Genomic DNA, 14088 nt, shown 5'->3' on the forward strand with positions numbered 1-14088 from the left:
TTTTCCTCCACCACAAATGCTTCGTATTAACTTATTTAACACGCTTAGAAGAAGGATTATAGGCAAAACAAACATAAAACAACTAAAGCACAAAACAATACAAAACACACTAAACTTGAGGATATAACAAGATAAAAGCTAGAAAAGATTATATTTATCCATGACAATAAACACATATAAAGTGATAAAAAGGGACACTATCAAAGATTCAACTTGGGAATCACTAGACTAGTTGCTTGCAGATTTTCCTGAATTACACCTTGTGGACAAGGTGTTTTTCCATCGGGATGGGAATGATATGGGCCAAGGGCAAGATGAGGAAATTGAAATGGGCTCTAACCCAAAGGAGGAATTAGCATACCAATATAGTCAGCATGTGAAGCCTAAAAGAAAAAGGGGAGCAGCCAAAGTGGATGAAAGATTATGTGTTCAACAATCCTAAGAGCAATAATAACAAATCCGGAAGAAAATAGATTCTACTAGATTTTGTAGTAACCATATTCAATATTATGCTTTTGTATTTTCTTTTGAGTTGTGCAAGTTAGTTTTCCACAACAGACTTTATATGCCTTGATTTTGATCGAGAAAGACAATGAAAATAATTCCTCCATCATCTTCTCTCTGTTTTTCTCTCTTGACCTTCTCTCTTTTCTAGTTGCTATCAAATTCTTTTTGTAGAGTTGATATTTAGCGTGAACTCAGGGACATATAAAACATTGTAGAGAATGAGCTTATCAATTAATATGACATTTCCAACAAAGTTTGCAGTGACATTATATTTGTTAGGCAAAGAGGCATGCAAGGGTTTAATCTTGTAAAAACTAATATATGAAAATCTTGAGTAGGTTACGTGATCAGTAGCCCTGGTGCCTAGGATCCAATTACCTTCTCCAATTTTGGAGCAAGAAGACTCACTTGAATGAAGTTTGATCTGATTGATCTTACTTTGTGCATTAACATATTGTATAAGTTTGGTAAATTATTCTATCTGATAAGGGAGAAAATGTATGTTGCATCAACTATTGATTTTTTCTACCATTATTTTGAGAAGTATCTTGACCTTGGCATATATCACTTTCTGTTTCGACGTTAGCAGAGAAAGAGTTGGCAAAATGCTTGTTTTTTCCTTCATCTAAGACGGATATCCATGTTTTGGATAACACTCTTCAGTGGTGTGGTTCATCTTGTGGCAACAAGAGCATTTCTTGTCATAGTTTCTTCCTATTCCCTTGTTAGGTTTCCTTTCATCATGCCTTGTTCATTACCACTTTGTTGTCTAACATTGTTGAGAATAACTCTTTCTTCATTTTTTGTCGATGCACTCAGGTTAAATTCTTATTGCAAAACCAAAGAAAATCTGATTGATGTTGGGTAAGGTATCCATCATGAAAATTTGTGTTCTAATAGTTCTAAAGATCTCACCTAATCCTTTCAAGAAACATATTACATTCTCATAATCCATGTACCGTGTGAAGGTGATCATAAGGTCGTAAGTGCATTTAAGTTTGCAATTGCAAGAAGGGATGGGTCTTAGAGAGTCCAATTTGTCCCAGAGAATCTTGAGGTTCATGTAGTATTCGATCACACTTCTTTCTCCTTGATTGATGGAGTGGATATCTTACAAGAGGTTAGAGACATTGAAATGGTTACCTTTGGAAAAACACTCCTTTAGCTTTTCCCAAAGATATCTCTTATTGTCAATATATATAGTGCTTTATGTTATTTAAGGAGAAAACATACGCGTTATCCAAGAGATGACATCATTCCCATGCATCAAAGGTCGCATCGTCCTTCTCAGGTGGCTATATTCTTACGCCAACGAAGTTTAGTTTGTTCTTTGAAAGGAGAGCACGCTTCATCCTTCTACACCAGGAGTGGTAGTTTCCTTTGTCAAGAGGAGGAGGTGTAGGTGCAAGTAGTAAGGACTTGATGGATTTTGTGAAGCATCTTATGAACCCTTGATTTTGTTTGTGGCCATGAAGAACCAAGAAGAAAGGAACACAAAAAGGGAAGAAAGAACAAGAAAAATAGAAAGGAAATAAGAGAAATATAGAGATGACACAGAAGAGAGAGATTGACCCACTTTGATACCATATTAGATTTTATGGTCTTTCATATTTGAAGAAAAAAGTTTAAATCTACATAATAATTTCAAGAAGAAAATGCAAAAGAGATATAGAAAAGACCATAAAACTCATGAAAAGCTCGTTGTGGCACAGGCTCTCATAGATCTTATGATGATCCAGTTTAGAGCCCTCAAATAAGACCTAGACGACAAAGAACCTCCTTGTTGCACAAGCTCTCATAGATAACTTTCACGCCTTAGTATAAGGAACAAAATTATCATGAAATTTTTAACTACTTTTATGCTTTATTATTTAACTAATTAATATCACTAAAAAATATTTAATTTTTATTCAGCCAAACTGAAGTCGTATGAATATGGTACGCCTTCTTCATTATCAATATAATACTAAAGTCTCTCTCATATGGTATGACTTTTTCATTAACGATTTAATATCGAAGTCTTTCCATATTGGCACGATTTTACTTAGAAAGTTAATTAAAGTCGTATCGATTTGACACGACTTCCAAACAACAAAGAAGTATTTCCATGTTGGCACGACTTCAACTCATTTTAATAAAAGTCGTCTTATATTGGCACGACTTCTTTATTTTGAAATCGTGTCATTTTAGCACGACTTACCCTTTGGTGAAATTTTTAAAATTTTTGCACCACTTTGGTAATTACAAAAGTAAATTACACTATTGTGGGGAAAAACATCCTATACCAAATAATTAAAAACACTACAAGACTATAAAATTAAAAGATCATTAAATAAAAATAAAAAAAATTATAACCATAAAATTATGTACTTTTTATATACGTTGTACATGTACCCTTTATTATTTTATTATCTTATATTTGTTTGTTAGGTAGTGATATATGTAGTGATAAAATTAGTACTATAATATATGTTAAATTAAGGTCCTTTTCACAAATGCGCAACAAGAATAACAAATTGATCCATAATTTTGGAATGTAAATTTTGCAATCTTTTTTTACTATTAATGTCTAAATCAAGATAATTAAGTATAATTAATTTATTTTTTTATGACACACACACATATATATATATATATATATATATATATATAATATTTAAATTATGTATTCTGAACTATCTATATTGAATTTAATTGATTAAATATTTTTACGCATATAATTCATAAAAAAAAGTATAGAGTTGTTAGATCATACGCAAACTCAACGTGACACGTACCTATGTGCGTTTGGTTTATGTACATTCCGAAGCACCTTTAAACCAATCAATAAGTGTGATGTCTTTGTATTAAACGTCTGTTTCTTTTGAACAAAAATCCAATTTGACCCAACAAACATATACAAGTGGTGATTCCCAAGTTAGAATTATGCCATTTAATAAAATTGGACTGAAAAAAATTAAATCACACTTGAACTCGTATTTTCATAAAAAGAATCCATCAATCGATTTAACACTAGATAATTTTCTTTTAACATGTACAAGGAACTATTTCTAAGATTGCTTAGAAAATAAACTTTCAAATAGAAATAAGGATTTTTGTGTGTAAGTGAAGAAATAAAATCATTTCTACTAGAACAATTTAAGAAGTCAGGTTTATTTTTTATCATTCGAATATAAATTAATTAATGTTTTTTAATCTTATGTAAAAGAATTCACTAAAACAGATTAAAAAAAATCCAAATTAAGTCCTTGGAGATGCTTTAATGACCGAAAACACAATTTTTTAACTATGGAGTTTCTAGCAAGTTAATTGTACCGGGACAAATTTATGTTCACACTTATGGGCTAGCCGCCTGGCACTACCTATCTTTTCTTTTCTTTTTTTTATAATTTTTTTTACCATCTTAAATATGTATGATAAGTTTATCTCGGATAATTGTATTATTTTGTATGATTCACTTTTTATCGCTATGAAAGAATGATCGGTTATTAATTTGATATAGATAATGATATGATTGATTGACTTTGTTATTATAATTATTTTACTCTATATAATGTTTAAATATTTAAATATTTGTATTAATTGTTCAATTTGTATCTTTTATAAGTTATATTATATATTTATAAATAATTTTTCTTATCAATAATACGATAAGGAAACGTTGATATCTATTATCTCTCATTCGTTTTAATATTAGTTATTATTAGCTCTATTTTATAACAATATTTCAATCTACACCAGAAAAGTTGTTTTGTATTATCTCTTCTTTCTCTTATTCTCTTTATTATTAGTTCTATTTTATAACGATGTTTCAATCAATCAAGTGTTAGTGAGAGTGTTTTCTCTACAAGGATGGTGCTTTGTGTGTCTCATGGCTCTTTCCAATCTTTTATTCATTTATAATTTTATCTTATATTCTTATTTTTTGTGATAAAAATTGTTTGACTTTATCAATTCTAATTATTATTTATATTTTATATGTTAGTTCTAAAAATGTCAAATCTTGTAAAATTTGAAATTGTGACGAGGAAGAATTACGTATCTTGGATATTTGGTGCTAAAATATATTTAGATGCAATGGGTCTTGGTGTTGCCATTAAAGAAATCAATAAAACTTTGAGCAACTAATTTACTCCTGCAATGGATTTTATAAATATTCTGAATTTATTTCATGTCTTGTGTGCTTGAACAAAACAATGAAGTTTTTGATGAAAATTCATCACACCGCCTAATTGATTTTGTTTCATTTTCAATAATGAATGCAACAATATCTCTTATTTTTTTTCATGGTCATAGTTGTGACCTTGGTCATGGTTGTGGTCGTGCTAGTGATCATGATTGTGGACATGGTTATAAAGAAAATTTCAAAGAGACATTTTATCACCAGAAATGGAATAATAATGTAACAATGTGAAAAAAGGGAAAAGCAAAATGTGAAAATAATGGCAAATAACATGAAAATATAAGTTATCATTGCGGTGGCAAATAACATGAAGTCAACATTGACGAGACTTTTGCATATAATATCTATGAATGTTATGAGTGACAATGATGATTAAGAACCAATGACCATTGAAGATTGCCGACAAAGAAATGATTAACCAAAATGAAAATATGTAATATAAGCATAATTAGATTCACTTGCTAAACGAAAGATTTTTAGACCTGTAGCTTGCACACCTGAGGGTGTAAAACCCGTTGGGTACAAATGAATTTTTGTGCAAAAGAAAAATAGTAATTATGAAATTGTTAGATACAAAGCATTGTTATTTGTTCATGGTTTTTCACAAAAACTTGGTATTATTTGTGAAGAGACATATTCACTAGTTTTGGATGCAACAACCTTTCGGTATTTGACTATGCTAGTTGAACAAGAAGGTTTGCATTTACATCTAATGAATGATGTTACAACCTATTTGTATGATTCTCTTGATAATGATATCTATATGAAATTTTTTGAAGGATTTAATTTGCCCAACAAGGCAAATTCTAAAGAGGTTTATTCAATAAAATTGAACAAGTCCTTTTATTAATTAAAGCAGTCAAGACGTATGTGGTATGACCGTCTTAGTGAGTACCTGCTAAAAAAATGGTATAGAAATGATCCTATTTGTCCTTGTATTTATGTGAAAATATTAAAAAATGAATTTGCCATAATTATTATTTATGTAGATGAAACAAATATCATGAGAACTCTTATTGAGTTCACAAAGACAATTGATTGGTTAAAGAAAAAATTTGAGATGAAGGATCTTTGAATGATAAAATTTTGTTTGAGATTAGAAATTGAGTATTTAAACAAAGGTGTTTTTATACATCAAGAGGCTTTTATAATTAAGGTGCTTAAAAGGTTCTTAATGGACAAGTCACATCCGTTATGCACTCCAATGGTTGAGGTTGTTAGATGTTGATAAAGACTCTTCTTAGACCTCAATAAAATGATGAAGATCTTCTTGGTTCAGAAATACCATATATTAGTGTTATAAGAACACTAATGTATCTTGCTAATTATACTTGACCATGATATAGTTCTTCACGTACAAGAAGACATTAGTTTGGAGTAAAACATATACTTCAATACCTTAAAGGTACTACGAATATGAGCTTATTTTATCCAAATAATTCAAAATCATACTTAATAGGTTATGCAAATGCATGCTATTTATCATATCCTCACGATGTCACAATGGTTTATCACAAATAGGACATTTATTCGCATGTGGTAGCACAGTGATTTCATAACGGTATATGAAACAAACCATAACAACAATATCATCAAATCATGCAGAACTTTTAGCATTATATGAGGTAAGTCGTGAATGTGTTTGATTAAGGTCTATAATTCAACATGTGCGACAAACTTGTGGTTTATCCTTGACAAAGATGGAACAAACAATCATATATGAAGACAACAATGTATTATTCAATTGAAAAAATGATATACATATCCAAAAGATCCGTTTATGTGAAAATCTAGCTGATCAATTTATAAACTTTTTGCCAAGGAGAACTTTTTAGACAAATGGTTCACAAGTTTGGACTCCATCGTCTTAATGATGTGAGTTTATATGAAGGAGAGAAATAAAATATGTGATAAATAATGTTATTAAAGAATACAAAATGTTCCTACTTTTATTCTTTTACTAAGTTCTCCTTGAAAATTTTAAAGAGATATATTCTATAAGAAGATTTCAAATATTTTTATTAACTATTTTATTTATATTTTTTATAAATTAAATTTCATCTAATTTTTTTCCCTGTCGGTAGGAGACATGGAAAAGTTGCTCTCCTCCGCTCTCTCTCTTCTTTTCTATTTTTTTTTCTCTTCTTTTCTCTATTATTTTTATTATTAACTTTACTTTATAACAAAAATGTATTTAAGTGTTATTTATATCATGTTTTACCAAATATTTATTTTCCTTTATACTTTTCAGTGTGAAAATTATGATTTTTTTTTTCATTCTATACAAATTTGTATTTCTCTTTAAGAGATTTCTTCCAAGGGATAATGTCTTAAAAAACAAAATATCACGGTATTTATTTTTACTTTTAGTAGTCTTTTCTTTTTTTCATGTGCCACTGCTTTTTAATTTCTTTTTTGTTTTCCATGTTTCATTCTCAGAGGAAATTTTGTTCTAAACTTGAATCACGGTCTCACGACTTTTAAGTTCGATCAAACGAAAGTATGAATAGGTGGTGGTCCCCAATTAAGGGAAACTTCATGGTTCGTGCACATTAATAAAAGAGTGGTGGCAGTTGCTCTAAAAAGAATAAATACATTGATTTTGACAGTCTAGGATAACATATTTTAATTATATTCATATTATTTTTTAATTTTAAATTATAATATATATTATTATATTATTAAAAAAATGTTAATATTTTTTTAGGAGAGTTTCAAACCAACTTATTTCTTAAGAAAATGAGAATAATTTACGATAAGATCTTGAAAGAAACCTGCACTGTCACAGAAATTTCTATCCTCCACGTTCACCGTTCTATGGCCAATCAACATTATGCAGAAGAATCGAAATCGAAATCGAAATTGTTTTTGTTTATTATTCATCAGTCAATGGAATCAGTGACATCATGATCTTATATACTTTATCTTTATATACAACACGCAAACACCATTATTCACAAATAAATTGGAAAGCTAAGGTAAAAGAGAAAATGGCAGATCTATTTGTGAAGCAGGCAAAAGAATATGCAGATGCAAGACCAAGTTACCCTCCACAGCTCTTCCAATTCATTTCTTCAAAGACTCCCTCTCACAACCTTGTTTGGGATGTTGGCACTGGAAGTGGCCAGGCTGCAAAATCTGTATAAATATTCACTTTCTTCTCTAGATCTTTAAATTTCTTCACTTTCTGCATAAATTGTTTCGTCAATTTTCAGAAATCTAGATTTGTTTTTCGTTTTAACCTTAGTTTGTGTTTTTCAGTTAGCTGTGATATACGACAATGTGATAGCCACTGATGCTAGTGCGAAGCAACTTGAATTTGCAGCCAAGGTTTCCAATGTGCGATACCAACACACTCCTTCAATCATGTCAATGGCTGAACTCGAAAATCTGGTGGCATCTGAGGGAACCGTGGACCTTGTGACCATAGCCCAATCCCTGCACTGGTTTGACTTGGCAACCTTCTACCAACAAGTGAAATGGGTCCTGAAGAAGCCTCATGGAGTGATTGCTGCATGGTGCTACTATTTACCTAGAGTTTGTGATGAAGTAGACACTGTTCTTGATGAATTCTATTCCAGTAAAGTAGGCCCTTATTGGGACCCTGCACGTAAATTGGTTGATAAGCTCTATGGAACCATTGATTTTCCATTTGAAGCTGTGGAGGGTGCTGATCACACCGGACCCTTTGAGTTCGTCACAGAGACTTTGATGAATCTGGATGCTTTGTTGACTTACATAAAATCATGGTCAGCGTATCAGACGGCTCAGGAGAAAGGAGTGGAGCTTCTTGCGGAGGATGTAGTTCAAAAATTCAAGCTTGCTTGGGGAGAAGATGGTAAAAAAGTTGCAAGGTTTCCGATTTATTTGAGAATCGGAAAAGTTGGGGATGCCTAGAACTATGCATATGGTTACTTTTACTGGGTTGGGGCGTGTCTTGTTTCGTAAAATAGAATAATTTAATATAATGAATTATCTCCCTTAAATTATTTTATTAGTCTCAAGAGATATAGGAACGTGAATGTATTTAAGTTAATTGAATGAGTTTCTAATTGAGAATGTATTGATGAGTGTGATAGTTGTGTGTTTGGTTATACAAATTGTTTATTAACTTTAATTTTGTTTTAAGCAATTATTTAAAGATTTATATGATTTTTATTATTGAGAATTTCTAAAGATTATGTTAGTCAATTATTTATTATAACTTTAGTCAATATAAAAAATAAATATTCACCCTATCTAATCTAATTCACACAATTAATCCTAAAATTTTATATATACATAAAAGTTATTGAGTAAATTATGGGTTAGATCAATTTACTGACGTATAAGAATAAGTTTGTATATATGTTTTTCTCATCAACAATTGCTTCTGCATCTATATATATGTATATATATTTTGTTTTTTCATATTATCACGTTAAAACATATTTATACTGTGTTAGAGATATTGTTCCAAAAAGACTTTAAGACATTCAAAATGTCTATTTTAAATAAAAAATTAGAATAAATTTTTAAATACATTTTTTTCAAGAATTATTTTTAAATGAGAATATTCTTCTTAAAAAAATTCAACAGAGTATTTTTAGATATTTTTTTTTACAATTTCTTACTGTTGTCTTTACTTTAAAATGTATTTCAATATTTTTAAATATAAAAATTAGGTATAAATACTGATTTGGTACCCAAACTTTTTCGGAATGTTCATTTTGGTATCCGAACTTTCGGAATGTTCAATTTAGTACCCAAACTTTTTAAACGGGTTAATTTTAGTACCTTCCATTAAATACCATTTAACGCCGTTTGGGACCTGTTGAGCTGGCACAGTGGAACAGATACATGGCAGAATCAGTGGGTGTGCACGTGGATTAAGATGTAAAAAAAAGGAATTAAGTAATAATTGTGTAAGTAAAAATTTTTGGTTCGTGTTTACTGAGTGAATTGGGGAAAATATTACGTTGAGAGAGAATTAGGGCACAACACATTAGAGAGAATTAGGGCACAACACATGAAATTGGGTGGAGAAGGAAAAATCAGGGCAGAAAGCGGAAAGCGGAAATTGGGATTGTGGTTCGACGATCGGCGAAGAAGCAGGGAGATTGTGGTTCCGTTCGTTGGAGAGGGCGAAGTTGGGAAGAAGAAGGTTCGGCAGTGGAAGACGACGAAGGAGAATCTTTGGCAGTCGTGGAAGGTGAGTTTTCTTTTGTGCTTTTTGTCTTCGTGCTGATGAATGTGTGTTGATGAATGCGTGGTGTTGTTTTATATTTTCGAAGCTGTACTCGTTTTGGGGTTTGTATTATATTGCATAAATGTTGTGGGGGGGGTGGGTTCTGTTGTGGGGGGTTGTGCTGTGGGGGTCCTTGTGTGTTTGGAATTAGTGATTTATTTGATAAATTGTGTGAGTTTCTGTGAAGTGTAAAGTAAAGTATGCGGTGGGTGGGTGGCTTGTGGTCCCCTTTATGACTTTATACTGTTTTTTTTGTGGTATGGTTGTAATTTGTGGCGTTTTTTTGGGTATTCTTATTTGATAGGGTAAGTGGTTTTACTATATTGGTTGTGATGTCTGATGATTGTTTTGAAGTTGTACTCCACCATGGTGGCCATTTTATACAAACTGGTAGGTTAACTTATAGTGATGGGTTAACAGCTACATGGGTATGTGACCCGGATTGGTGGAGTTTTTTTGAGATTAAAGGGAAACTGAAAGAGATGAGTTATCATGCTGTGAAGGAATTGTGGTATAAAGTTGGAAAAGGGTCAGTGTTACAAAATAAGTTGAAGTTGTTGTGTGATGATAAGGGAGCATTGCACATGGCAGATATTGCTCGAAGAAATGGGAATGTGCACTTGTTTGTAGTACACACAGTTTCTGAGGCTGAAGTAGTTGATAACTTTTTGGAATACTACCCCTTAGGTGATGACAATGTAGAAACTGGTCATGGAAATGTTGAGGTACAGGGGCAGATGGATTGTGATAGTGCTTGTGTAGGTGGCAATAATGGGGAGGCTGAATTGCAGGATGGTGGTAATAATGACAAAGAAGTTCAGTCTGAACAACCCGATGGAGGTGATAAGGTTGTGGATCCTGAATTACAGGATGATGCTAATAATGAGACATGCAAAGATGGGATGGAGGATGATGGTAATAACCCGGATGAAGTTGGCTATGATAAGGTGGATGGAGGTGATAAAGATAGAATGGATGATGATGTGCAGGGTGATATGGAGGGACGTCATGATGAGGGAGTTGATGATGTTGAAGTCCACAGTTGGACTGAATCAGAACCTGATATTGCTGATGCTACAGGGGATCAGGAATTAGAAGGTTTAGTTGATGTCAATGTTGCTTATGATGGAGATGCTACACATGACCATAACTTGTGTGAGGGCAGTGTTGAAGTAGATCTGTATTTCAGTGAGGGAAGTCAGGAAAGTGAAATGGGATTATCTGATAACGAATGGGTGTCAGACCACTTGGACAGTGGTGAAGAAAGTGAGGACACAGTGGGGAAAGAAGAAAACACTAAGTCAAGCTTCATGAACTTTCGGATGCCAATAAACATGGAAGATTATCAGTGGGAAATTGGTACATATTTCATAGATAAGGCCCAATTTGTAGATGCAATTAGGACGTATGGTGTGCATTCTGGTTTGAAATTGAAAATTCAAAGAAATGATAACCGCAGACTTAGAGTTATTTGTTTAGGAGCTAAGGGAAAATGTAAATGGTTTGCATATTGTGGATATGTTCCTGCTAAAAACATTTGGCAACTAAGGAAAGTAGTTGACAAACACACATGTAGTAGATAGTTCAATGTGAATTTAATAAATGCAAAGTGGCTAAGTGGGCAGATGAAAAACACAATTAGAGATAATCCAAGGACTAGGGCTGTGGATATTCGTAAGAAGATATCAAGAAAGTGGAACGTGAATGTGAGTAAGTCAGTGTCACGTAGGGCAAGGGCATTGGCCAATGAGGAAGTTGAAGGTTCTTTTAAAGAACAATTTAAAAGAATATATGATTATGCCCATGAAATTCTGAGATCTAATCCGGGATCAACTGCAAAGGTTAAAGTGGATACAATTGAAGGGAAAACATACTTTATGAGATTTTATATGTGTCTTAAAGCCTGCAAGGATAGTTTTTTTTGTTGTCGACCTATTATTGGTTTGGATGGGTGTTTTCTCAAAGGGAGATATGGAGGTGAATTGTTGACAGCTATTGGGAGGGATGCAAATGATCAAATGCTGCCAATTGCATGGGCTGTGGTGGAAGTAGAAAATAAAGATACATGAAGTTGGTTCTTGGAATTGTTAGTTGATGATCTTGGTGGTCCCAATATATGTTCTTCCATCACTTTCATGTCAGACCAGCAAAAGGTATCAACCATATCGATTAAACACTTATTTGTTTTTCATTTATCAACCATATGGATTAAACACTTATGAAGTGAATTGTTGAACAGGGTTTGTTGCCTGCTATACAAGACATTTTGCCAGGAGCTGATCAGAGATTTTGCATGCGTCACTTATATGCAAACTTTAGGAAAAAATTCCCAGGAAAAAATCTGAAAAATCTGATGTGGCAGGCTGCAGTCAGTACTTATCCACAACAATGGGAAACAACTATGCGGATGATTAAAGAAGTTAACTTGGACGCATTCAAGCATCTAATAGCCATACCCCCTAGGTAACTGAACTTATACAATATTGCTGTCACTTTAACATTGTCGATACATTCTTATACATTGTTCTCATTTTTGTGCATAAATAGGTATTGGTCTAGGTCCAGGTTCAACCCAAGACCTATGTCTGATACATTAGTGAATAATATGAGTGAGGCTTTCAACAGTGTAATTGTAGAGGCGAGGAGCAAGCCTATCATAAGTATGATGGAACAAATTAGAGGTTACTTGATGGATAGATGGGCCACAAACAGATCAAAGGTGACTGCTGCAGAAGGGCCAATCTGCCCGAAAATTAAATCAAGAATGAAACAGGAATCTAAAGAAACCAAAAACTGGTTACCAAGGTATTTGCTATTTGCTATTTGCTATTTGCTATTTGGTATTGTATATATACATTTTAAGTGGTCAACTTTGTATCAACAACTTTGCTTTTATCATGGCAGGTGGTCTGCAGAAAATTTTTTTGAGGTTAGGCACACATTCAATGGGGAAAAATATGTTGTCAACCTAGATACCAGGGACTGCAGCTGTAGGAAATGGAGTATCACAGGGCTCCCTTGCTGTCACTCATTGGCTGCAATGAAATTCCTGAATTTGGATGAAGAAGACTTCATACCTTTATGCTTCAAGATGTCAACATATAAGGAGACTTACCAGCCAATAATATACCCAACCAATGGACAACACCAGTGGGATGTCACAGAATATCCAGATGTTTTACCTCCACCAAAAAGAATCCTACCAGGCAGGCCAAAGAAGAAAAGACGTCTAGAAGCTTGGGAGTTAAAGAAGAAAGATAAAAAGGTTATATCTGTGAATAGATCAGGTGTAAGAAAAAAATGTGGCATATGTATGCAAATTGGCCACTTCAGAAAAACTTGCCCCCTACGGCCTAAAGAATATGGACCTGAACCTGCACCACATTCTGCACCAAAATCTGCTACTGCACCTACACCAGATTCTGCACCAGAATCTGCTACTGCACCTACACCAGCTTCTGTACCTACACCAGCTTCTGTACCAGACTCTGCACCTGCAACTACACCAGAATTTGTAACACACCCTGCATCTGCATCTGAATTACCTGCACCTGCATCTGCAACACAGCCTGCACCTGCAACCGCATCACAGTCTGCAACACAGAATGGACCTCCACCACCTTCTACAACACATGAACAAGCAACACAGATAACTCATGGAACAGAATCATCCCAACCAGTCCACCAAAATCTCATTCCTCAACCAACACGTGGTAGACCTTTTTCAAGGCAAAAACTCCAGCATAGGAGAGGCGTTGTATGGAAACCATGACTTTAGGATTAGTTTTAAGAATTCAGGCCGCACTTTTTGTAATGACTTTAAGTCTGCAACTTCACTTGAAGTATTTCATATGTATTATGTTATTTTGGATTGGTATTGTGTTACCAATACTTTTGTCGGATGTTTGTTATCCATACCTATGAACAATGTCCTTTTGTTATATCATATTTGATATTCAATGAATTTGTGGCAACTTATCCTGCTTTTGTTCAAATTTAAATTTCTTTCTTATTATTTCAGCCCATGTAACATTTCAAATACCAGAAAAATAAATGCAGAACTTTAAAATATGGTTCACATTTTTCATAACTCCGAACTTTAATTCATTTCATTAAATTTCATATTACAAAATAACCTTCCACACACCTAAAGTCAAACAACTTTAAACAG

At 33.0% G+C, this 14088-nt stretch overlaps 3 protein-coding genes across 3 annotated transcripts; all 3 read left to right on the forward strand.

The window, feature by feature from the left end:
- The first annotated feature begins 7564 nt into the window (after nucleotides 1-7564).
- On the forward strand, nucleotides 7565-8801 carry LOC114175872 (putative methyltransferase DDB_G0268948). Its single transcript, XM_028060712.1, has 2 exons — nucleotides 7565-7830; nucleotides 7952-8801. The coding sequence occupies exons 1-2, from the start codon at nucleotides 7597-7599 to the stop codon at nucleotides 8585-8587; spliced, it is 870 nt and encodes a 289-aa protein (XP_027916513.1). The 5' UTR covers nucleotides 7565-7596; the 3' UTR covers nucleotides 8588-8801.
- A 1276-nt stretch (nucleotides 8802-10077) lies between these two features.
- Nucleotides 10078-13206, forward strand: LOC114165301. Its single transcript, XM_028049954.1, has 2 exons — nucleotides 10078-12722; nucleotides 12822-13206. The coding sequence occupies exon 1, from the start codon at nucleotides 10250-10252 to the stop codon at nucleotides 11498-11500; it is 1251 nt and encodes a 416-aa protein (XP_027905755.1). The 5' UTR covers nucleotides 10078-10249; the 3' UTR covers nucleotides 11501-12722; nucleotides 12822-13206.
- Nucleotides 11543-13689, forward strand: LOC114190525. The gene is made up of 5 exons (XM_028079452.1): nucleotides 11543-11894; nucleotides 12009-12070; nucleotides 12157-12380; nucleotides 12465-12722; nucleotides 12822-13689. Exons 1-5 carry the CDS (start codon nucleotides 11543-11545, stop codon nucleotides 13687-13689), a joined length of 1764 nt encoding a protein of 587 aa, XP_027935253.1.
- Nucleotides 13690-14088: the final 399 nt, after the last annotated feature.

The sequence above is a fragment of the Vigna unguiculata genome, chromosome 1 (assembly GCF_004118075.2).
Source record: "Vigna unguiculata cultivar IT97K-499-35 chromosome 1, ASM411807v1, whole genome shotgun sequence".
Lineage (NCBI taxonomy): Eukaryota > Viridiplantae > Streptophyta > Magnoliopsida > Fabales > Fabaceae > Vigna > Vigna unguiculata.

What these genes read in the sequence shown, in the direction of transcription:
- LOC114175872 (XM_028060712.1), top strand. Translation starts at nt 7,597, where the DNA reads ATGATCTTATATACTTTATCTTTATATACAACACGCAAACACCATTAT. An exon ending in GTGGCCAGGCTGCAAAATCT is followed by an intron (nt 7,831 to 7,951) that starts GTATAAATATTC and finishes TGTGTTTTTCAG; the next exon opens with TTAGCTGTGATATACGACAA.
- LOC114165301 (XM_028049954.1), top strand. Translation starts at nt 10,250, where the DNA reads ATGTCTGATGATTGTTTTGAAGTTGTACTCCACCATGGTGGCCATTTT.
- LOC114190525 (XM_028079452.1), top strand. Translation starts at nt 11,543, where the DNA reads ATGAAAAACACAATTAGAGATAATCCAAGGACTAGGGCTGTGGATATT. An exon ending in CTAATAGCCATACCCCCTAG is followed by an intron (nt 12,381 to 12,464) that starts GTAACTGAACTT and finishes GTGCATAAATAG; the next exon opens with GTATTGGTCTAGGTCCAGGT. An exon ending in ACCAAAAACTGGTTACCAAG is followed by an intron (nt 12,723 to 12,821) that starts GTATTTGCTATT and finishes TTATCATGGCAG; the next exon opens with GTGGTCTGCAGAAAATTTTT.